Source organism: Protopterus annectens, chromosome 12.part0, assembly GCF_019279795.1.
Source record: "Protopterus annectens isolate FY-2018-M chromosome 12.part0, PAN1.0, whole genome shotgun sequence".
In the NCBI taxonomy this organism is placed as follows: Eukaryota; Metazoa; Chordata; order Ceratodontiformes; family Protopteridae; genus Protopterus; species Protopterus annectens.
In genome coordinates, this window is record NC_056746.1 from 574,711,768 (window position 1) to 574,737,444 (window position 25,677).

Consider the following 25,677-nt stretch of genomic DNA (forward strand, 5'->3'; position numbering starts at 1 on the left):
TTTGGCCCGTGATGTGTTATGATGAAAATCTGAGAGGTTTGTTTCTTAATAGGGTTACTTTTTCATATAGCAGATTTTTAAATCTGAAGGAATTGTTGAACATGTGAAAAGTTAAAGTCGAGGGATGTCAAGTAGCTTGTTTTCCTTGTGGTAGATGTAGTGTGTGTTATAGAGTGAAAAACTTAAGTGGGAGCAGGATCAATAAAAAGAAATATACAGCTTTGGGTCTTTTTAGTTGCAATTCGTGTGGGGTGGTATATATAATTGGTTGTGGGTGCACCCCAACCAAGTGGTATGTTGGGCAAACTAAAAGAGAGGTTAAAAAACGCATCCTGGAACATTTGGGAGATAAAAAAAAAAATAAACAGGAAAGTCCAGTGGCCCAACATTTTTGGTCAGGACATGGTGGATCTGATGCCATTTGTTTTCTTTTCAGTTTTGGCCAAACCCCCTGCAGGCTAGGAGGGGGAGTGTGTGAAAAAGCTCTTACATTTGGAAACAAAATTTATTATTAGTTATGGAATTTTGTGTCCTGTGGGTATGAATCAGGAATTCAATATTAATGTATAATGACATAATTTAGCATTGTTAAAGCAATTTTATTCATAAATGTTTTTGTATATCAATAGTTATGAGATTTTGTATTGGAGATTTGGTCTGCATATTCTTGTCTAGCTCTAAATGACTGATGTAATCAAATGTGTTAAATGTGTTAATTGGGAAATGCATTTGTTATAAAAGACTGTGTATGGACTGTTTAATTAATTCCCTTGAAGGTGCAAGCCAAGGTACCAGGAAGCTCCAGTAAAAATACATAGTTAAAATTTATCAGTTTGCGGTTTCATATTTCTGTTGTTTTTTTATATACTGCAAAATATACTCAGATTGATGTGAGCTGAACTGGATGTGTTTGCTGTCATAATGAATGCATTCAAAACACATTAGCCACAAACTGTTTTCTGCAGCAATTATGATAAACAAAGAAGGCAATGCAATCAAAATAAGAAAAAGAAAACATTTTCCTTAAGGTGCATGCTTAAAAACAATGGTCAAACAACACTGGAAGTAACAGGACCACTACAGGAACATGGCTAATAAAGTGACAGAAATGGCCAGGTTAGAGGTTTAACTGCACTTCGATGCTGCCAAGTACACTTACAATGAAGCTACTAGAAATAAAAACAGGGGTGGTGCCACTTGTTTAGTACAAAGGAAAACAGTACAGGTGATTACAACATTAAGAAAAATAAGATAAGATAAAGGTTATCACAAAAGGGCACCTGCCACACACACATATTTTAAAGAACATCATATTACAAATACTGCATAATGCATAGCATCATGTAATACTTGCAGGTGCCCATGAAATTAATAGGAAAGAAGAATGAAATGAAACCAGAGAGCTCACAGTTCAACCAGTAAAAGTCAAGACAACAAAGGTATGCATATTTACCCTTATTAGGGACTATCGATATCATTGATTTCTTTAAAAAGTATGCAGAACCAACCTATCATTCAGTAGACTCAATAGGAAATAATTAATAAAAGCAAATTTCAAATCAAGAAAAGCATGGTATCAATCCATCAGCAACGTGGTGATTTGTGAAGTAACATACAGAGATAAAGCTCTGAGTATTACACAGATGACATGATATTGAACAGTGATGGAAGAGCTAAGCAGAGGAGGGTAGGAATGCATGGCTTATGACAGGCAGCTCATGCATCCTAGTGGATGTTGGGAGTGCTGGTCAAACGATCTCCACTCCTACAAATGGAGGTCTGCACACAATCAGTGACCTTATGATTGGGGGATACAGCCTTTGGAATCCCAGTGATGGGAGACCTCATGGGGTGTGTGTGTTGCAGCTTGCACATGTCAGGTAGAAGACACATGGCACCTCTGTTGTAACAGCAGTACCCACATCAACCATGAGGAGTGTTTACAGCTTTGCCCACATCAGCCCCAAAGCAGGGTTACGGTGAAGCTATAAACACCCCTCATAGCTGACTGTATGACAGCTGTGCAATAGGTTGGCTCTCTCCCTGGTGAAGGAGAATGGATGGATTGTGGTGGAGGCTTGACAGTCATCAGGCATATGGAAAAAAGAGTTATCACAAAAGGAAGTGGATATAGAGCTGCACTGTTTATTTTATGTTACTTATTGAAAGTATTAGAGGCTTAAGCCTAAGCATCTTACATAAAAAACAAACATAACAAAATGTACAGACAGAAAAACTCAACAGAAAATGTAGGAGGCAATAAATTAAAATAATACTTAAAATAATCTTAAAGATACAAAAAAATCAAAAGGTTAGCCATCTGTGTCTCTCTTAGAGGAATAAATAATGGTTCCATTTTGGCTTGCACCTCTATTCTAATGATTAGGCTTTGGTTGAAAAGCAGATGTTTGTCATGATGCAGACAGCTGTTGCCAGAATGATGTGGGCATAGCTGCTCAAACCACTGACAGTAACCACTGTTAGCAAAAGTGGAAGAGCATGCATATGTGAACAGAGGGGCATAGGCAGTTCTTGTGATGCAACAAGTTTTCATGTCACCACCAAAGGCAAGGTTTAGACAAAAAGAAAATGTTGTCATTGCTGGGATACCAGTGAGAGCACAAAGCACCCTAAGAGCTACCTGAAACGAGGGTCCACCCAAGACAGTTGGCAGGCATATGGGAAAAAAGTATACAAAAATGTTTAGCCATCTGAAGTTGTTAGAAGTGTCTCTAATAAGCTCTAAATAAACCCTCCTCTAAAGAAGAAATTTAAGGCACTTCCTAAAACAGTTATTAGAGTCATCTGCCCAGATCAGAGATGGTACCATACAACTGGGGCAAGATAAGTAAAAAATTCTGCCTGATATTTCTAATCTGGCTAATGTAATAGTCATCAGATGTGGAAAGTTTTATTATGAAGGTCAACAATGATATTAAGATCCCAAAAAATAAGAGGCAATTCCTATACTTCCAATGTTTAATTTGAGTGTACAAGAACAAGCCACTTTGCAGCAACTGAGTTGCTACAAACACCTTTGGCATATAAAAGCTGACAGGCTATAAACTTGTTGCCATGGAAGAACACAAATATGAAAATGAGATGATGAAACCTTTATCTGATATTAAAAATTATTGCAAAGTCAACAAAAGTTTTGTTAAAAATAGCTTTTCTAAAGTGGATGCTGATTTATTTGATTTATTTAACCCAGGGGTGGGCAAACGTTTTGATTCGTAGGCCATATTGAGTTCTAACATTTGACAAAGGGGCCGGAACAGGAGCAGATAGATGGCATGCTGTGAAAACATCACCTCATTGGGGGAAAAATACACATCTTGGGATATGGAGAAAACATGTGCTTTAATTTCCAATGAAATGAAGAAAAAGCATTACAATAAAATCTCTGACTTCGAAATGAGTCTTTAAACACTGAAAATCAAATAAATGACCATCTTGATTGTTTAATGGGTTATATAAAAATGCAATAATTCAAATTAAGGTATTTGCTTCCTCCCTCTTCTTCAATCTCACTACAGAAATCCCTGACATTCACTTTAATAAACAGGACTTGATTTCTCATCATATGCTGTTCCATTGCTGTGACAGAAAAGTAATCCATAACCACATAAATAAAAAAAAAAAAAAAAATTTAAATCTCATAAATGTACAGCATATTTCACTTTATTTGAACTGCATTACACTAGACATGCCTGTAGAACTTTTCATAAACATGCTGTATAACTATAGCTGTCAGGGGACAGATTTGGGGTCTGTGCATTTAATGTACATTTGCATCTGGACTGGAGTACAATGCAGTTGTACAAATGAAAGGAAAACTACAGTAGTATACTTTAAAGAACCAACATGAGCAGGAAGGAAATGTCCAAAGTTGAAAGAAAGACATTTCTTGTGGGAAGGGGCTGATAAAGAATGGGAGGCTGAGTCTGTGATGAATATTAAGCAAGCAAAGCAACCAAACTATAGTGCAGTTCAGTGTGACAACCCAACTGTTGGGAACACACTAAAAGTACAAATATTCAATGGAGTGCCTAGTGATGTGGAGAGAATGCACATTTTACTTATTTTAAGCAGTCAGATCATTTCTTTTTTTGAAGGATAAGGCAAGAGAATAGATAATGAAGCAGATCGCTCACACACACACACACACACACACACACTCTTCACCTTTCAAATCTGCATTCACTAATTTCACTCACTTTCTCTCTCCGATCGCATACACACACACACACACACACACACACACACACACACACACACACACACACACACACACACACTTTTCACCCTTCAAACCTGCATTCACTCACTTTCTCTCTCCGATCGCATACACACACACACACACACACACACACACACTTCACCTTTCAAACCTGCATTCACTCACAATCTCTCCGATCGCATACACACACACACACACACACACACACACTTCACCTTTCAAGCCTGCATTCACTCACTTTCTCTGTCTGATCGCTCACACACACACACACTCTTCACCTTTCAAACCTGCATTCACTCACTTTCTCTCTCCGATCGCATACACACACACACACACACACACACACACACACACACACACACTTCACCTTTCAAACCTGCATTCACTCACTTTCTCCGATCGCATACACACACACACACACACACACACTTTACCTTTCAAATCTGCATTCACTCACTTTTTCTCTCCGATCGCTCACACACACTCTTCACCTTTCAAACCTGCATTCACTCACTTTCTCTCTCTGATCGCACACACACACACACACACACACACACACACACACACACACACACACACACACACACACACACACAGACACACACACACACACACTTGTTACCTTAAAGAAAACTGCAAAGCAAGCTGTGCAGCAACTCCCATTCTGCCTGGAAAACTCTGCAGTTTTATGGTGTAAAAGTCCGTTGAGCTTAAATCCAAAACGGCAGGCAGTCCCATTATTCAAACAGACGCGCTCCCGCATGTCCCTTGATCTTAATTCCGACAGGCTGATGGAGCTGACGTCATCGCGCACGTGATGACGTCCGCTCCAAAACCACGAAAAATGAAAAAGTCTAAAAAAAAGATGAAAAATCGGAAATGAAGGGGTGCCACTCGAGAATCGTGGCACCCCGTTATTGGGACCCCAAAACTCGGAAAAATCCGAGTAATTCGGGACGGTTGGGAGGTGGCGGGCCGAATCAAAACGTTTAACAGGCCGCATGTGGCCCCCGGGCCGTAGTTTGCCCATGCCTGATTTAACCTAAGGCATTTTGATTTTAAGGTGTACACATTTTAATAGTGGATGAGCCACAGTTGGGAAAAATTTTTGGTATCTCAAAAATACACAAAGACTCAGCTTGTCCACCATTTAGATCTACTGTTTCCTGCCCTAAGCGTAAAACTGCTGTTATTTCTCATTATTTAGACAAAGTATTAAACCAGATAGTTCAAAAGAATGTTTATTTTCTCAAAGACTCCTGGGCCCTGCTTAACAGTTTAAAGGAGTTTAAACCAGAACATGAAGTTCTTTTATGCACTGTTGATGTTGTTGAGTTATACACCAGTACTGATCATGAAGAGGGCCTGGAATTTGTTAAATTATACCTTGAAAAACACCATCATTTAGACAGTATTACTATTAATGTTGTAAGCACTCTCATGGATCTGGTTTTAAGTAATAATTTCTTTAGATTTGGTAAAGATATTTACCGACAGTTGACTGGTATGGCAATGGGGACTAAGGTAGCCCCAGCTTTTGCCAACGCTGTTTTACATTGGTGGGAAACTGCTATAGTAACCAAATTACCTTTGTTTAAGTATGTTAAATTTTATCATAGGTACATAGATGTTTTTTTTTTCATCTTGGGTTGTAGCAAATAACTATTTCAGCTGTTTATGTATGAAGTTAATAAAAGTGTTCCCTAGTTAAAGTTCATGATTGTAAGTAAAGGACTTACCGCTAATTTTTTGGATCTTAACATCAATGTTGACCCTCAGAATAAAACTTTTCACAGCTGGATATTTAGGAAAAACATATTTATGAATAATTATTTACATTTTTATAGTCATCATCCAAGATTTATGAAGCTCAATATTTTCTGTGGGCAGTTAACAAGAATGAGCAGAATTATTAGCGACGATTTAAAGTTTTTGGAAAAAGTGAATACTATCACTAACATGTTTATTAAAACAGGTTATCCTACTGATGAGCTTTAGATATTCATATTACTGAAGAAGTTATTCAAAATTGTAATGTAAAGTTTCCCCTCATTCTCAGGCAAGGAATTATTTTTATGGCAGATTATTTCAAGCAATCCAACAGCTTTAAACAAGATTTACATACATTATGTTCCTTTCCTGTCCTGATTAGTTTTGACAGTAATTCTATTAAGAAAATAATTACAGATAACTGGAAAATTATTTTCGGAAATTCAGAATTACTGAAAATTTGCAGGTTGAGGAAATGCTACTTTTAGAGACTTTAACTATACTTGTTTCACTAGAAAAAATCAATTTGTGTTCTTTGCACAGCAACATGCTTTTTATCAGCTTTTGATTATTTTTAAATACCTACCTTGCCCAGCGCCTACGTCTTACAAAGTCTTTCATTGTCTTATACCCAGAATAGGACCTTTGGGAAAAAAAGAGATTGATGAGGATAAAATACTGCTTAATTTTTTTAAGAAGTAACTTACATATTTGTACTCACACACATACAAAAAACTGTTGCAACTTTTCCAAGATATTATCTAGAAAATATTAGCAATTTTAAACTACTATTTTACTAAACAGGACTTCATTAAAAAAAAATTAAATAAAGTCAAATAAGGTATTTTTCCATCTTTGTATTTCATCTCAACATACATTTCTGTCCCTGGATTACAGTTTAAAATAAGTAAACAGGTCTAAAATAAACCATAGTAAGTATGTGCACCAAATAAATGGATTCAAAAATCAGAAAAAACTCAAACATGATTCAGTAACTTACGCAGGAAAATCGGCTGCATACTGCCAACCTTCTCTGTCAGTTCCACCTGGAGTCTTAAAATCAATGTACCAGTCTGAGGTCTAATAGAAAAAGATAACAGTTTGTGCACAGGAAATGGCATGCTGAAACTACTCATTGGTTGCAGTCTATGAAAATGACTACATGTTTCAACTTGAACATCAGAAATACAATTATATAAACATCAACAGAATTGTAAATAGCAAAGCCATTTATACCAGTCTTACATGAACTCATAATATAAATGAGCATGTATAGTCAAAATTAGAAAAACAAAATAAAACACATTTTCTATATAGTATGTCTTCTACCATGACCTGAGATATAAATGTTTACAGCAAAAAACAAACTAATATCAAGAACAACCGATGCATAAAGGCAATTCTTAGAAACACAAAAGCTTCATCCCTCTCGAAGCTCCCTTCTGCCATGTCACTGAAGTCCAACAAGAGGATCTTGTATGCTTAGAATATTTTCCAGATCAAATGGCTTCAATAATTAGCCCCATTTCAGACCTTTAGTGTGAGAGTTAGCTTTACCCTTCCCTACGCTTCTAAATTAAAATAGGGAATCCAGGGGGCCCACTTCTATGAAACGTTTTCCCTCATGTCAGCTTCCTTAACTGCTAGCTCCTGCTTATACAAATTGTTCAAATTAGTTCCTTTGCAGATGGGGAGAGTTTGCTTTTCCACTTTCTTTTACTTAGCATAGCTAACTCATTCCTTGACCATCCTTCGTATGTATATAGTTATCAATAGCAAAGGGGGGGTCTCTTCCTGAATCTTACCCCTCCAGAGTTTATTAACCAAGGCTTGGAAATGGCAACATTTACAATCCTGAGACCAGCACTGCGGAGTTCCAAGCTATGGAAACAAAACGGCTGAAAATCTGAACTTACATATACAAAGTCTAAGACTGATATTTCTTAAGAGTATTTCTTTTTCTGAGTGGTACAAAAACTTGAAGTAGGTAAATATAAATTCGGGGAGGGGGGATTGCTACCCTTGCAAAAAAACAAGTTTAAAGGACAAGAGCTATGTTTTGTATTTCCTCTTCTCCTGTATTTTCAGCTTTATTTTTTGGTATCTTGGGACACTGTTATTCAAATCTCGAGATTTCAATAGAGAACCCTTGGAAATTCTTCTTCAGTTGTTCTAATACTTTACACTCAGCAAAGATATGCCTACAATCCTCCAAAACTGCCTTACTGTATTTCCAGCAAGGTGGGTCAGCCATAGAGTACACCTTAAACAAGTTAGCTGGAGTGTAAAAATATTTATAAACACAATAAAAGATCTGTAATTTCAGAATATGGTAACATATCTATGACACAAAATCCCGTCACAACTTTTCACTATTGTATTCAGACTTTTCTTTCCTAAGCTTTCTCAGAAGCTCAAATTCAATTAAAATATCAATTAAAACTCAATATGCTCCACTAATTATTTGTCCTTACACAGCATCTTGCCCCAGCATCAAGATTCCATTTTATAAACTCAGGCTCATCAATCTCTTTTATTATACACATCTTGTGCTTTTTGAGTTGGATTAGCAATCTGTTACATTTCAGCTTTTAGTCTTTTCCATGAAGTTACCTATCCCCCACTTAACTGCTCCCAAGATCTAAGGGAACTATTTCTAATAAGCCAAGAAATTCAATTTGTAAATTGTTCTTTCCAGGCTTTGCTTAATCTTACTGCTGTCAGCTCCTCCTTCCTTGAGGTCAGTTTGTATCTTCTCAAGATTTTTGAGGTTACTTCAGAAAGAGAGGGAGAGACACTGATTTTCACCATATATTGTGGTTCCCTCTATGTTTTTTTCATTAAGATATTTTTATAAAGACACTGGACTCTGATACTCTTTCAGAATACAGTTTTTCAGCCTGCCTCATAATCACCCCTATTAAAATTATTGAAATACTTTGAAGTCACAACCATACTATATAGCTCTGTTCCTAGAATCCCCAACCCAGTGAACAATTTGGGGAAGACCATGGCTTTCCAACAAATTATGTGATAATGAGGCATCCACATAAAATCAAAGAGTTGCTTAGTGAATAAATGCTTTATCATATCCTTTCACAGAAAGAGCAGGCAAAGCCTGTGAAACAGACAATATTTGAGATAATATGAATGTACGGACCACTTAAATCTGTTGCTGAAAATCAAGGAGTGAGTCCATCCTATGAGAGAAACAGCTATTACACATAAGGGTCAGCTGGCCATAACAGAGGTGTACTGCAGTTGTCAGAAATTAGGTTATGAATACCCCTAAATATTTTATGTTGTTCTAATCCCACAGATATAATCTTGATTTGAGGATCTCAGAGTCATAACATTAATGCAGCAATTTTAACTTCATTTAATTTATATCTAGAATACTTTCTGAAAACTTTATACTACAGTATCAATCTGACCTTCAGGATCATTTAATATACTAATAAGTCATCTACATAAAGTGACAAACTATATCTGCTGCTTCTACAGGAACATCCCATCCCCTCAAATGATTGTAGCTTAGAGGTCACAGGTTCCAAGTATATAACAAACAGTATATGAAATAGGAAGCATCCTTGTCTTGTCACCTTATTAATGTCAAATGGTTCTGACAAAAGACCACCAATTTTAAAAATGACTATTATCTTTACACTGGCAGAAAAGCAATTTCAGCAGAAAGTCAAGCATGGTATATTTATTTAAAGGCTTTAAATATGACCACTTCATACCTTAGTTCCATTTCTTACCTAAGGAAGAGAGGAGAAGTTGTCCAGCAGGACGTTTAGGTTTGTGGACAGTAATTAAGTTTTGGTGTTCAGATCTGAAAATTGTATTTGGGGTGTATGGAGGAAGGATGTTAGTTAGAGTGAGGCATTTGGTTGGATTAAATATTAGTCTATATGCTGTAGTGAGCTGGAGGAAGTCCAGGTAATTTGTGAATTTGTGAATTCTAACCAGATGGAATGTTTGGCTTTGGTGGCAAATTTAGAAATTTTGTTCTAACAGCTTTCAAGTTTAGAAGTAATGGAAGAGGATAGGTTAGTTAGTAGTGGGCTGCCATACAGAAGGGAGGGGCCAGAGTCTGCCTGGTAGAAGTAGAGAGGAAGTGTTTTTTCCTGTATAGCATACCTAGTTTTTGGTGGGTTTTGTTTACATTTTGCTGAATATGGATGTCGAACTTGAGGTGTTCATCTATAGTTACACTGAGTAGTTTGGCAAAGGGAACAACTTAGATCGGAGAGTTGCTTTAGCTAAGGACTTGGAAGGAATTTGTATCAAGAGAGAAAGATTTTGAGGGTGTAAATAATAGTATTTTAGATTTGTTATCATTGAGAGAAAGGTGGTTTTGGTACATCCAGATCTCAGTAGTTGAGAAGCAGTTTTAGATAGTGGAGTTCAGGGAGGTTAGAGGCAGAGCAGACAAGTGTAGAGTCATCTGCATATTGGATGACTTTGGCATTAGGAATAGCAGAGTGAAAGTTACTGATAAAGATATTAAGTAGCACTGGTCTGAGGATGGACCCCTGTGGTACTCCACTAGGGGTGGGAAAGAAAGGTGAGGTGCCTTTTTTCTATTTCACAGCCTGAGATCTATTTGAAAGATAGCTTGTGAATTGGGAAAGAGTGTTTTGGGAGAGATTTAGGTTTGAAAGGTGACTTAGAAGGTGCTTATAGGAAGCACTATCAAATGCTTTAGAGAGATCTATGAGCACTGTGGATACTAAGTTCCCAGAATCTCGATTTTGACTGACAGTTTCTAAAAATGAGAGTAGAAATGTTATGGTGCTATGTCCTGGTCGAAAGCCATGTTGGGTATGTGTAAGAAGTTGGTTTTTAGTCAGAAAAAGCATAAGTTGGAGGTGGATGCATTTTTCTAGGATTTTAGAGATTGGAGAGAGAAGAGCTATAGGGCAGAAATTTGAAATGTTAGTGTTTTTGCCTCCCTTGTGGAGAGGAAGAATAAAGGCGGAACATCAGAGTTTAGGGACATAACATTCCTTTATGGGTCTACTAATTAGTATACTAAATTGGGAGAGCTATACCATCGGCATCAAACTTGAGAAAGTAAGAGGGGATGTTATCAGGTGCATTAGAGTAGGGTTTAAGTTTGGATAGAAGCCTTTTTATGTAGTTAGTGGAAACAGGTTGTGATACGAAAGAGGGGAACATTGAGAGAGTGTGATTATTTGACTCTCTCTTATTTCTTCTTGAAACATTCTACTCTTCTGGGCAGGCATAAGAGATGATGTTCTGTTCCGGAACATTCTGATGATTTCAGCAAGTTACATTCAATTACGAAACATGACTTGTTTACTACTTTTAGTTATGCAATATGACTTAGAATGATGTTATGTTCTGAAACATTCTAGTCTTGTGGGCAGGCATAAGAGATGATGCTCTGTTCCAGAACATTCTGATGATTTTAGCATGTTACATTTGATTACAAAACATACTTTGTTTAATACTTAACTCGCAAGGTTATTGGAATATTCCAGTGTAGTATTTGAAATTTGCAGAATCATTGTAGTTGGCAGGATTTGCTGTTCCTTCTGGGGTGGGTGGCCATCACCACACAATGCTCTAGCAAGATCCGGCCTACACTGGGAAAGTACTGACTCTCATGACTTGTGGTAAACAATCTGGTTATATATACAGATGGGAGTCTCCGCACTCAAGCAGAAGCCTCACCTGTGGAGTGGATGCACTGCCCAGGACTGTTTTCCCAATGAAGACTCCTGCCTGACTGCAATGGGGCTTCCCAGTTGAGACTGAAGACAGGATGAAGCTTTCCCTTTATTGGTGATGTATAACTTTCTTTAAATGTATTGTCTAATCTTATTTTCTGCTAAACTTTTTATTTTAGTAGAATAGAGTGAATTTACTTTTCTGTTTCTAACAGACAAATAAAGTTTATTGGCTTGTTAGTTTTCTTGGTGTCAGTAGAAATAAAGTTTGTATTAGTTAACTTTTGGTGTATAGTGTTTTTATTTTGAATCCTCCTCATTAGGCAATACACAGGTTTAAGCTCAAACATGGGGGGAAATTATTTGGGGACTTAGATGAGGTGGAATGTAGGAGAGATGGGTAGTTGTTGGACAAAGTTTTCATTAGGTCGGATATTGACTCTATAAAGAAAGAGTTGAATAGTGAGGTTAGATTTATTTGGGTCCGGACAGGAGTTATTTCTGGAACCTGGGTTGAGGAGTGAGTTTATGGAGTTCCAAAAAAGCCTAGGGCTTTGGGGATGGTTGGACTGGAGCTAAGTATAGTAGGATTTTTTCTCTTTGAAGATTTGTTTTTTTGCAAAGTTACAAAGCTGTGTATATTGGAGAAGGGTTTCGGGAAGTTTATTCTTTTGGTAAAGCTTCCAGGATTTGTCTCTTTCTGATGCATAATTTGCTTTGGTTAGCTAAGGGGTAGTTATAGTTTTTATTTTTTTTTCCCTTGGTGGAGCTAGGGAATTTAGAGCACTTAGGAAAGTAGAATTAAAGTTGTCTATGGCTTTATCAAGTGGAAAGGTTTTTATAATTTTCCAGTTCATTTGTTTGAGATAGTTAGAGACGGTTTTCCAGTCAAATCCCTACCCATACCATAGTTCTATCCCTCATCCTTGCAACTTTCACATGAAACTAAATAGCATCTAACCATTTAAGTACACTGAGACTATTTAACAGAGATTCTCTGTAACATTTGGCTTTTTTGAACTATTCTCCCCTGTACAGCAATATCTTACAGAGCAAGTGTATTTTTGTATACTACCACCTACCGATTCATATTGGTCACTTTCTTAGCCTATTTTCACTCACCTTGTTATTTCTGGTTGGACATTGTTTTTTGTTTTATATGTCTTGTTCTGAGCCGGCGCTACCTGCTCTGCTTGCCCTCCTCTTCGTACCAGGGCTCATTCCTCTCCCCTACCCTACCCCCATTCCCACACACCCCTTCTTCCATTACATTTATACTCTTCTCTAATCTCACCCCTTAATTAACTCACCAATATATTCCCTTAAACAATCAGATATCCTAAAACCCACCCCATCTCCATACTCCTACACACTTATCACTCATATCCTTTTCCCAATGGCTTCCCCCACTAACACACTCCATCTCTTAACATTCATATTTTTCATTATCACCTACACTGATTTTCTAGTCCTACCAATCCAAGCTACCGCCACACATACCACCTTAAACACATCACGACCACCATCTAGAACCTTAACCCTTCCACTACCTGATAGCACAGATAGTTACTCAAACATTTCACCCTCTTTATTTATAATCTGGACCCACAATATAACCAAAATAAAGCCATTCCCTACCAACTCCAAACTTAAATTATGTCTTTTACACCAACCCAAACCCCTTTCATGGAGCCTTCAAACCTATACTATTATTCACCTTCTCTTCCCTTGAACACAATGTGGGGACATCCACCCCAATCCTGGTGCAAGTCACACTCCAAAACTCTCCTCAGATCCAAAAAACCAACACCTACATTTCGTAACAATAAACACACACAGTATCTGTAATAAAATTATCAAATTTCATGCCTGGATAACTACTCACACCCCAAACATTGTTGCCGTAACTGAGACATGGCTAAAATCATATATTGCTGACATTGAAATTCTTCCACCAGGCTATAACATTATTCACTCTGATACATTCCATAAGAACTGAGGCAGTGTTGCATTAATCTATCAACACTCCCTAAATATTACAACTTACCTCAAACCAGTCCCTTCTTTTGGAAAGTTAGAATTTTTACTGACATCCCTTCATATTAATAGCAACAAACATTTAAGTATTACAGTAGTTTACATCCCCCCAGGTCACACTTTATTTATTTATTTTACATTTGTAAACCGGGATAGTCCAAATGGATACATGTCCATTTTCAGCAGAGGCCCAGGGAGAAAAGCTCCAAAGGTAGTTACAAAAGCAAATATACACAGTACAAATTAAGCACAGTTTACAGCCTCTACACAGACATGTAAGTTATACAATCTTACAAACATGATATAGTTTAACAAAATACAACAAAAATAAATTGCAGGTGTACTAGAACTGGTACAAAAATATAACTGAGATTTAGTCAGGCTTGGAGCAAGGACATAACCAATGAGAACTGAAATACTGTTTGAGACTTTTCTTGAATTGAGATAGGGTAGTCTCTAGAGTAATGTCAGCAGGCAGTGAGTTCCAAGTTTTGCCAACAGAGTTGGCAAACACAGAGTCACCAGCTGAGTTGTTGGATTTGACAGTCTGAACTACCAGTCTATTAGATGAGTGAAGTGGTCTAGGGTTGAGGTAGGCTGAGGTAGGGGTAGATAATGTTTTTAAGTGTAGGTGTATTTTCAGTTTGGTTAAGTACTTGGTTGTACTGAATTAACCTAGGCAGTTCTAACTACCCAATATTATTTAGGTCTGTACAGTGATGTGTTCTGTAGGGCAAGCCAGTGGCAAATCTAGCTATGTGATTATAGCAGCTAGAGAGTTTGTTAAGATCAGTTTTGTTTAAGTTGGTAAGTAAAGGGAAGGCACAGAAAAGGGTAGAGAGTAGATGAGTGCAGGCAGTAGCGGTTCTAGCATGTGGGGTTAGGAATGGTTTAATCCTATATAGTGAGCCAAGTTTTTTATTAATGGTTTTGATAGTTTTATTGACATGCATATCAAATTTAAGATTATCTATGATAACACCTAGGAGTTCCATGTAGACATCTGGGGAGATTATGGTCCCATTGTTAGATTTAATGGAGAAGGATAATACTGAGGACCTTTGAGTGTGGGAGAAAAGTAGTAGCTTCATTTTGTTAGGTTTTAAAATCAGATGATGATCAGAAAGCCAATTTTCAACTATATTAAAAGTATTCTGAGTTAATGTCTGCAAATCTGGCTGGTAGGTGGCAGAGCAAATCATGGTGGAGTCACCTGCGTATTGAATGCAGTTTGCTTAAAGGAAGACAGCATGGAGGTCATTAATGAAAATGGAAAACAAAAGAGGTCCAAGAGTAGACCCCTGCGGGACACCTAGGGTGTTGGGAAAGAGGTTGGACAGTTTATTCTGCCATAGGATGTCTTGTTGTCTATCACACAGATAAGACTGGAACCACTGGAGAGAATGCTTGTCTAAAGAAATTGTTTTCAGGGTGTGGATGAGTAGTTGGTGGTTAACCATATTGAAAGCCTTTGAGAGATGAAAAAAGGGGCTGAGGATAATTTGTTGTTGTTTCTGTTATAGTTTATGGCATTGGAGAAGGTGAGGGGGGCTTAGGTGGTACTATGATGTGGCCTAAAGCCATGCTGAGAGTTAGCCAGTAGGTTGTTCTGGATTAGATAGTGCAGAAGCTGTTTATTGATGCACTTTTCCATAATTTTAGTTAGTGGTGACAAGACAGCTATGGGTCTAAAATTAGATAGTTCAGTAGAGCTACCCCCTTTATGAAGTGGTATGATATGAGATATTTCCAGATAGACGGGACTGTAGCTTCTGATATGGTACGATTGATTAGTATGGAGATGGGATATGCTATGGCATCTGCTGCTTTTTGCAGATACTCAGCAGGGAGAAGATCAGTAGATAGGGTAGTAGGTTTTAATTTTTTGATTAGGCTGTGAATAAAAGATGGAGAGACTGGTTGGAAGCTAAAGGAGTGCTGGGTACTGGGAATGGCAACCTGTATGTTAGAAGAACCCTACTGTACATGGCCAGCTAGGGTCTGGATAGTCTCAGTGAAGAAACTATTGAAGGTGTTAGCTACATCCTCTGGTAGTTTATCAGTAGAGGCTGAGAGAGTTGGTGTGGTGGTTTGTCCTGGATGCAATAGTTTATTTATGCCTGCCCAAAACTTTTGTGGGTTATTTTGATTTCTCTGCTGGTGATGGAAGTAGAAGTTTTTTATCGAAAAAATGGATCTTTTTGTCTCATTCCTTAATTGGTGATATTTAATTTGATCTAGTGGGGCTTTAGTGGTACACCATATGGCCCAAGCCTTGTTTCTGAGCATGCTTTTTGATTTGGTGTCTTTAGAGAGCCAGGGTGCAGTTTTTGGTTTAGTCTTAATGGAGTGAGCAGGAGCATGAGAATCAAGGATGGTAAGGAATGTATTGTTAAAGTAAGCAACAGCTTCATCCAGGGGTAGGTATTTTAGGGCAGACCAATTGCATGATTTGAACTCATCTTGAAACTTGGTAGGATTAAAGCTCTTATTACTTCTAACTGTTCTATAGGTGGGCTGGTGGTGATGATTGGCTTTGTGTTTAAATATAAAGGTAAGAAAGTAATCACTGAGGTCATCAGGGAGGGTCCGTGATCTGTACATTTGGGGGTGTCTATTGACTAGTATCCAGTCTAGTATACTTTCTTTGTGATTAGATTTGCCTATCTTGGTAAGGGTGGATATGACCTGTGTAAACCCATATAGGTTTACATGGGTAGTAGGAGATTCTGAGTAGCAGGAGTTCCAGTCTATGGTAAAATCTCCAAGTAACACGGTTTCTTGGGGATAGGTTTTCTATCCTGAATAAACCAGAATGTCTCACAAGAGACCATAATCCTAGGTGACTCCAACATTAATTGACAAAATCTAACTTCCACCGCTCCAGTCAGTAGTATAAATCTGCATAGCTTCACACAGCTTATCAGTACTCCTACCCATGGCTTATCCACAGTATCTGAGTCTACCTTAGACTGGATATTAGTATCCCACCCTCACAATTACTCAAACTCAGGCACCGTAACCAACATACTAAGTGACCACCTCCCAGCATATACCCGTAGGACTCACCCTCTAACAATCAAAATACACTCCTACAAAACATCCAGGAACCTCACCCACTTCAACCAAAATAAATTCATAAGCATTTTGAAAGCTCAGAACTGAGTCCCACTAAAAACACTTCCCTTAGACAAAGTTAACTACTTCAACAAACTTTTTATGAATGCTCTAAACAGCTTAGGCCCAATATGAACCAAGTAAACAAAAATTAATTATGCCCCTTGGTTAACAAAACAGACCAAACAAACTCTCCTACATTGAGACAAAGCATGGAAAGCATGGTATAAAAATAAAACAAAACAAAATGAACTTAGCTACAAACAACTCCGAAATAAAGCCAAAAAGCTAGTCATACAAGATAAAAAATCTACTTTTCTTCTCAGCTATCCACCTTAAACAACAACCCGAAAAGTTCTGGAAGTCTGTCTTCTCTCTTCTTAATCCTGGCACCTTACAAAAAACATCCCTTGCACCCAAAAAGACTCCACAACAAATTTCCCATGAAACACCCATTTCATTACTACCATTAAAAAGCTAATCAAAGACTCAACAACAAACAAACTCAAACTCTCAATATACTATTTAATCCTTACGTGATAACAACAAACCCCCTTCCTCAGATAACTCTACAAAAACTCCCTTAGCTTCCTCATTTACTATTCAGCCTGTACCCACCTCGCTTATATTCAAACTCCTAAACAAACTCAACCCTGCTTTCTTTCCGCAGATAATCTTCCCTCAGAATATCTATAACTAGCAGCGATTGCATATCCAATTGGCATTCTTATAAATCACTCTATCTCAGAATACTATGTCCTCCAATTGTGGAAAAAATCTATTATTACCCCATTACACAAAGGGGGAAATTCCCATGATCTCTCTAACTATCACCCTATTTCTATACTTTCCCCATTATCAAAAATCTTAGAAAAATGTGTTCATACACAATTACTTAAACACCTCTCTGATAATGCTCTTCTTGCCCCATCCAAGATGGGTTCTGTCCAGGCCATAGCACTATCACAGCCCTGCTCTCCTTCACTAATGCTGTCAACAAAGCCTTGGATGCTGGTCACCCCACTTCAGTAATCTTACTGGATCTATCTAAGGCTTTTGACACAGTATCACATACCAAACTACTAAACCAACTATCAAAACTAGGATGCTCCCCCAAATCTCTCAACTGGTTTACCTCTTACCTAAACAACAGGGAACAATCAGTACAATGGAATAATATACAATCTGACCACCAAGAAAACAACATAGGAGTCCCACAAGGCTCCATTCTAGGGCCACTACTCTTTAATACCTTCATCAATGATCTTCTCAAAGCTTCCTCACTAGGTAAACTCATCCAGTACACTGATGATTCCACAACAATATCTACCGCTAATAACTTCTTGAACCTTTTTACAGTTACACAAAATGCTTTCACATCAACTGAATCTTGGCTAAATGATGCACAATTGCTGTTAAACCCCCAACAAACTAAACTTTTACTATTCTCTATAAAACCACCAGATACAGATTTCAAAATCTTTTCTAAAGATAGTATAGAAATTGAAATAGTGAAAACAGCTAAATTGCTAGGCATGACTGTGATGCCCCTGTCACTGGCCCAGTAATCAAGGAGCCTCAATCCTCACCACTAGCACCAGTGAAGGATGTGCACATTGGGAGGATGACAAGTACACACACACAGTAAAATACAATTTCCCTTAAGAACACACAGAGATCACAGTCAGTCTGGGGCTAGTTTCTCCCTCTTTCTCCAGATCCCCAATAAGACTCCCCGGTGGCACAGCTATAGAGTTGAGTCCTTAGCCAGGGTTCCAAGCCAAGTCCTCCCAGCACTCTATCAGCCCAACAGGTGCTCTGTGTCCCTGCCAAGTAGCTGACATACACACACACACACACACACACACACACACACACACACACACACACACACACTTTGAGATTTGATTTATACACAAACACACCTGGGAAAGGCTGGCACAGGTTTACTAGCTATGCCCCATTCTGCCCAGGCCATAACATAGTTATCACTGCCACCAGAACCCTTTATCAGCTACTTAAAGGCCCTTCCTAAAGGGTGATCAATCTTACCGTATGTTACTATTATTCAAATGGTAAGTGTTACCAAGGCTTGAAGGCTATTTAGGAGGGGCCTGTACAGTGTCACCAAATACATATGCAAGTACACTAAAAGCTTAAACATCTCTAAACAAACCAGCCACAATTAAAAGGTTTAAATATATTTAATAAATAAAAAAAGAACAAGACAATACTCAATAACTCAACACAGTGACTACAGAGTTCAGAATCACAGGAAATATTTTAAAACATCATTACAGGACAGTCTCAAATAAATACAGATAACATCTAAACTAATCTTTACTATATTCTTAACTATCTCTAAAAGAAATACTATACCCAAATAACTTACAGTGCAAGGCAAATGCAGATGAGAAGTGCTGAATGGAAAATGGAAAACAAAATGCCCAGACTCACTCTCTGAGATAGTTCTTAAATTAATAAGACACATTTACTGCTGGGTTAGCTGGGATGACATTACTCTTTCTCATCTTCCTTCAGTTCCCAGGCTTACAGAAACTTAGAATTTAGCACCTGTGTGTCAGAGGTACACATCTCTCAGAAGTTTGCCTAGAGCCGGAAGTCGTAGAACAGGTAAACACTTTTATATTTGAAACTTAGTAGTTATTTATTTTTCAAGACACCAGGAAAACCTCCAACTCTAGAGATTGTGGCTGCTCTGAGCTGAAACAGAGATAACAGAATCATAAAACAATTTCCACTTATTTTCTTGAGGTTTTGCAAGTTAACTCTGTATGTTCCAACTTCTACCATTAAAACACGCATCTGCACAGGCATATAGTTTATACACATTTCTGCTCTTTTCCAGCAGGGTACACTGTGGTTACATTCTTGAAGCTCAGTACATAACATACAGTTCAACACACATTTCTGCACCAACAGTTTAATATACACATAACATATAGTTCTCTTACATTTGTAAGAAAAGCCTATGGATCATATTAATATTCACAAATGACATATGATTATTTACAAAATTCCAGATAGCTGGGCTGGCAGTGTCACATTTCTATATAAATCATATTAATATTTTCAAGTGACATATAATTATTATAGCTGGGCTGGCAGCATTTCAGTTTGTTACAATGACAACAGATGACAAACTCACCTTAGAACCACACATTCTCAACGTAATAAAGAAAACACACTTAATTTAGGCAATCTTTACTGTCACAAACTCTACCTGGACATTCACACCAAAATAAAACTTGCTAGCACCTTAATCATCCCTTCTATATGGTAGTGCCATCTTTACTAACCTTCATTCAACCCTTAGTAATAAACTACAACCCTGCTATTATAAAATAGCTAAATTTGCCTCAGGAAAGTCTAACCGCTCACACCATTGCCAAGCTATTTCAGAATTGAATTGGCTTGAGTTTTCCCACCATTTCTATTACACCCAACTAACTTTAGCCCACAAACTAATTTTTAAACCCAACACTGCCCAGCATTCAGCTCCATCATACAAACATATACTTCTACACGAACACAAAGATCCTCATGCAAACAGCTGTTAACCATAATCAAACCCAGCAAAAGAGCTGGACAATGTCTGTACTCTCATAGCAGTGCTAAACTTTGGAATTCCTTACCCTCCTGCATAACTCAAACTGACTGTATAACAACATTTAAATCAGCACTAAAATCAAATTTTCTAAATAACCCAGACTGCCCCTTCAATACTAACAGGCTACTTCAAAACTGTTCCTTAATTACTTCTTGTATGCGAAATGTCTAATAGCAGGAACTATAACTTCTGTCTTGTACACAGTTATTTTTTTTCACTAACGTACACTATAAAATAGTAATTAGAATAACTCTGCTTTTTATACATGTAACTTTATTTGCCTGTATATTGTGATCTTAAAGATTTAATAATGTAATCTCGTTTATACTTATGTTAAATTACTTTGTGGAGCTTTTCTCCCCGGGTTTCCACTGAAAATGGGTTTTTGACCTAGTGGACTTGCCCAGTAAACAAATGTCAATAAAATAAATAAATAAATATTAAATAAGGATAAGGAGAGGGCATGGCCTCTGCAATGCAAGTATGTTTTTCTCCACTCAGAACAAAAGTCCATCAGCTTTTTGCCAAGGCAGTGCTTCACTGGCTGCCTCACAGAAACTATATTCTCACAGCAGTCTTCTACACTCACACCAAAACCCCAAAACATTTTATAGCTGTAAAATATGACAGCAATACTAAGCAAGACTGAAACAGACTTTTCAAAGTGACAAAACTCAAAAAGTATAAGTCATTGTCTTTTACCAGTCTAACTACATCACATTTTGATATTAGAAGTGGACAACACAGTGGCACTGTCATTAAGGTTTCTATCTCACAGTTTTAGGGTCCAGCATTCATTCCTGACCACTGGTCACTCTCTGTATGGAGTGTACATTTTCTCTGTGAGTAACTGAGGGTTTTCTTTGGTGCTTTGGTTTCTTCTCCCAAAAGCATGCTGGAAGATTGCTTCTTTAAAATTTTTCTAAATGTAATGTATTTACCCCTGCTTTCAAAGCATTCCCTGTGGTTGAAAATGGTTTGAGAAGACCAGTTCATTTACCTCCCTAATAAATATATATATAAAAAAATGATAAAACAATATGTTTGGCTAGCTACTTATCTGATCACAGGCATATACCATAACAGGATGTGAAAGAAACACCAACATACAAATATAACAATTCTTACTGCAAGGTTTGTGTGGGCTTCATAGTAAGAACTTTTAGGATGGGTATACAGTGATGGGGGGGGGGGGTTGAGCCTCTCTCCCTCAAAAGTAGCACTCTGAGCCTGTCATTTACTAGCTATATTTCCATAAAATGACTGACTTAGACAACAGGGATGGCCACCTGGTTTACGTTTTTTGGATGTTACATTTTGAGAAAGTCTATTATGTGAATCCTGAATGATTATCTGTTCTATGTTTTTCTGTGTTGTATTTGTGCAGGTTATGTTACAAAATGTTATATTAAACTAAATGAAAGCCATTCAGTTTCATACTTCTCCTCCTCATAAAACATCTGTAATTCTCCTGTTTTTATTTATTTTCTCTCATGACAATCTTTTATAGGTTCATACGTAAGTACTAGGCTAGCTGCCCTTGTGGGCCATTTAAAGCATTGCCAGTTTCTCTTTTTGCATTCGAAATAACCTATCCCATTTAGTTACAGACTGCCCTTACCAATCCCATGGTCAATAATTATATATCACTCCTAATGAGAATAAATAGGATCCTACCATAGATAATTTGAGGGGAAACATGGATGGGATAAAGCATTTAGGAAATGCATCTCTCCATTAGTAGTTCAGGGGGGCAGTCCTGGGTTAAATTTTCTGTCTCCCATCCATAGATCTAAGCTGAACTTGAAAATGGACAGAGACGAACTTTGTTTTATGTGGATGGACAGTCTGTTCCACAGCAGCCGTATCCTATGTGAAATATACCTGTCCTAAACCATTGATGCTGTAGAAGAGGTTTAGATCCCTAGATCGAGTATTACTAATGCCATTTAACTTGCTGATGTGCAGTAAATCCATCAGTAATGGGTCGGTGGATGCCTTGTATACCACACATAGGTCACCTCTTAGCCATCTGTAGAATACCAAGTATAGTGATAGGGCTTTGAGTCGATCCACGTAGGACATGCTGTTCAGGGTTTGTATACTTTTAGTAAGGTATCTCTGTGGGCATTCCAGTTGTTGTGTGTCTGGAGAGATACATGCCAAAGGGGCATTATATTCAATGATTGGCATAATGGGGATTATGTAAGGGGGCAATGACATCCCTAGATCCAGACAGAATCTGTTTGTTTATAAACTGAGCAATATAGAGGGGCTTTATTACAAAAATGGACACATGTTGGTCAAAAGTTAGGTCACTATCCATGTAAGTTCCCAAATCTTGAACTGATACTACACAGATGTATATAACATTATATGTAAAAGTAGAACCCCAGTGATTGTACAAATATAGTAAATGAAAGCAAGCTCCCTGGTTTGAAATCTAAACAGTCTTACAGTTCAACTGACTACTTGGGATATCAACAGAAAATAAATTCAATTTCATTTGCTCCAGTTTCTTCTACAGTTGCCAAGAATATGCCAGGGCACAAACTCTACTTCTAAACCTTCTCAATAAAAAAATATAGTAAGAAGTAAAAATGGAATAAGGTTATAATCTCCTACACAATGACAGGATGAAAACAGGAGCAACAGTCCCAATGAGATGACATTAAGAAAAATGAAACTCTACAAACATTTAAAAGAGCCTTTAAATATTTCTACCTTGCATATATTTTGGGGAGTTTTTTGTTTGCTTTTTTTTGTACATAATTATCAAATGCTACCAGTGACATATTCTGCATGGCGTAAAGCCCATTCAAGCGTGTAACATCCCAGCATAATATGTTACTGGGATGTTATAGCCACAAAGCTCAGCAGTAGTAGAGACAAATAATCACAGTCCATTTTCAAGTCACTGCTGAGACCAGATTAAAAGTGCACACATTTTGTTCTAGAAGTGAAAAGACATTAAAATACTATAGTAGATGCAGAGGAGAGACCTATAACAATATAAAAAAGTAAGAGAGTAAAGCATTCAATAAAGGTTTGGGTTAAGGAACAGAAAAAATATACACAGATACTACACTATACAAAGGTGCTTCTGAAAGTGGTGACCTTAAACCTGAAATGTGAGCAATAGCAGCTGTAGTCTTCATGGAGTACTACATTTTATATGGGGATACTTTTCTATGGATAGAGTGAGGACACCTAACTACAAACAAATGGACTGTGTTAACGATGCTGATGGTGGTGGTAGGCAAGGTCAACAGAACATGGAGCAGTGATGAAGGCAGTTACTGGTAAGTATGGAAATGGGGGGGGGGGGGTGGAAAGGTAGAACATTTATGAGGAATCCAGCAGTCTATCATTTTGCCGCATGGACATGTTGAAAATTTGTCCTGATGGTCATCAAATTATCTTATACTGTGATACTTTTCAGATAAACATTTTTTTACTTTATCCTGTCAATGTGGAAATTAATCTGTAGCATCCTATGATCATTCTGTTCTGAAGTATTTGATTATCTCTAGCAAGTCAACAGGTGACATAATAAATACAATTATATCACCAACCCAGTGCAGCAAATACATTCCTATTCTGTCAGTACTTACCATCAATATAGTTTGATGTACAACATCACTGATTTGCAGATTTTAAGGTTCAGCTGGGGTTACAGGCAAGTTTTTTTTTCAAAAAACAAATTCTGTGGCAGCTCATGCACCAATGACTGCCTTTCCATATTTAAAGCTGGTTTAGTGCAGATAATGTCCCTGGCAATGACACTGTTAGGTAATCACACATAAATCCATTACCACGTAAGGCAGAACCCATGGAGCCATTAATGCCACTTTGTAATGACAGCACCACATTCTTAAAACAGATGTCATTTTAAAACAATTCACGGAATCATGACTTAGTGCATCTGTGAGGCACTGAAAAGTGCCATAATATGCACAGACATTCAGGTATATTTTTAGAAAGGCCTCTTTCCAACATGGGTATACTATATAGCTTTACTCAAAGATGGAATATGTCTAATTATAAGTATGTTGATAGACCCATGCAATTTGCACCTACTAATTCTGAATGTAATCACCAAATACGACAGCTAACTACATGTACCAATACCTGTATTAATATAGAAAAATGCATCTGTAACACCCTTTAAATGGGGAAAATGCATCTTGTTACAAATTATTGAACCATCGTTCAGAGACTTCAGTTTGTCAGAATGTGTTTCACTGAAAAGGGGTTTGAGCAGGAGACAGACCTCCTCCATGCAACCTAAGATTTTTTGCTCCCATTTCATTAACTTTAACCTACTTCAAGGCTTCAGCCCCTTTGTTTAGATTGTACTTTCATAAAGGGCGTGTTTGCTGACAGTCTGCTCTGGTAAACATAGTATCTAAATTCTGTTTCATGAAATCAAGCTTTGGTCATTTCTCATGGTCCTGAAGAAAATACCTGCAATGTTAAAAAAAAAAAAAGAAGTTATGAACTCATCATAACGTTCCATGTGTGTTGTCCATCTTGGCCTTCATTCTTACTAGGTTGGGTTTGAATCCGATCCTTGGATCCGTCTCGGCCTTTATTTTCAAGCTCGAGGTCCTCTGTCCGCTTGTGGCTAACTCCCTATCCCAGTATACACTGGAACTAACCCAACATCTTATAAACTGAACCACCAAACAAACAAATACACCACTGTGTGTTGAAAGTGCAAATAAGAACAGGAGTCAGATTTAGCGCTTTCTTTCGTTTTCTTTCGGAACTTCTTCAGAAACATCTCATTTTAAAATCAGACCATTTAAATACAGTCAGCGTGATGACATCATAGTACAATTAAAATTTTAAACAAGTAATTACAGCAACATTACATTAAACTGTAAAAATCACATGAAAAACTTCTTAATTAGGAAAAATATACACATAATGTGTTCATCACTTTAAAAAATCCATAAATACCATTTATGTTATTCACTGTAATAAATAGTATTTTATATGTATTTGTATTTCAGTAAACTTTTAATGGAAATAGTTTCGTTCAAACCTGGACTCACGTCAGCCCTAACAAAACTTGCCATTTTAATTCTAGCATTTCTAAATAATTGTTGCTAGAATCAACAAACCTATTAGTGTTCACTTGCTCCAAAATTAAAAAATAAAACTTGTGGAAGCATTTA

General features: G+C 37.4%; 1 protein-coding gene across 1 annotated transcript in view; it reads right to left on the reverse strand.

Moving 5' to 3' along the window:
• TECPR1 (tectonin beta-propeller repeat containing 1) overlaps positions 1-25,677 on the reverse strand; it is a gene marked incomplete in the record, with an annotated part of 1,181,271 nt that overhangs the window by 363,690 nt on the left and 791,904 nt on the right. The window contains 2 exon segments of the mRNA XM_044089712.1: positions 6,597-6,653; positions 7,011-7,090. Of these exon segments, the coding sequence (XP_043945647.1) occupies positions 6,597-6,653; positions 7,011-7,090 (137 nt within the window).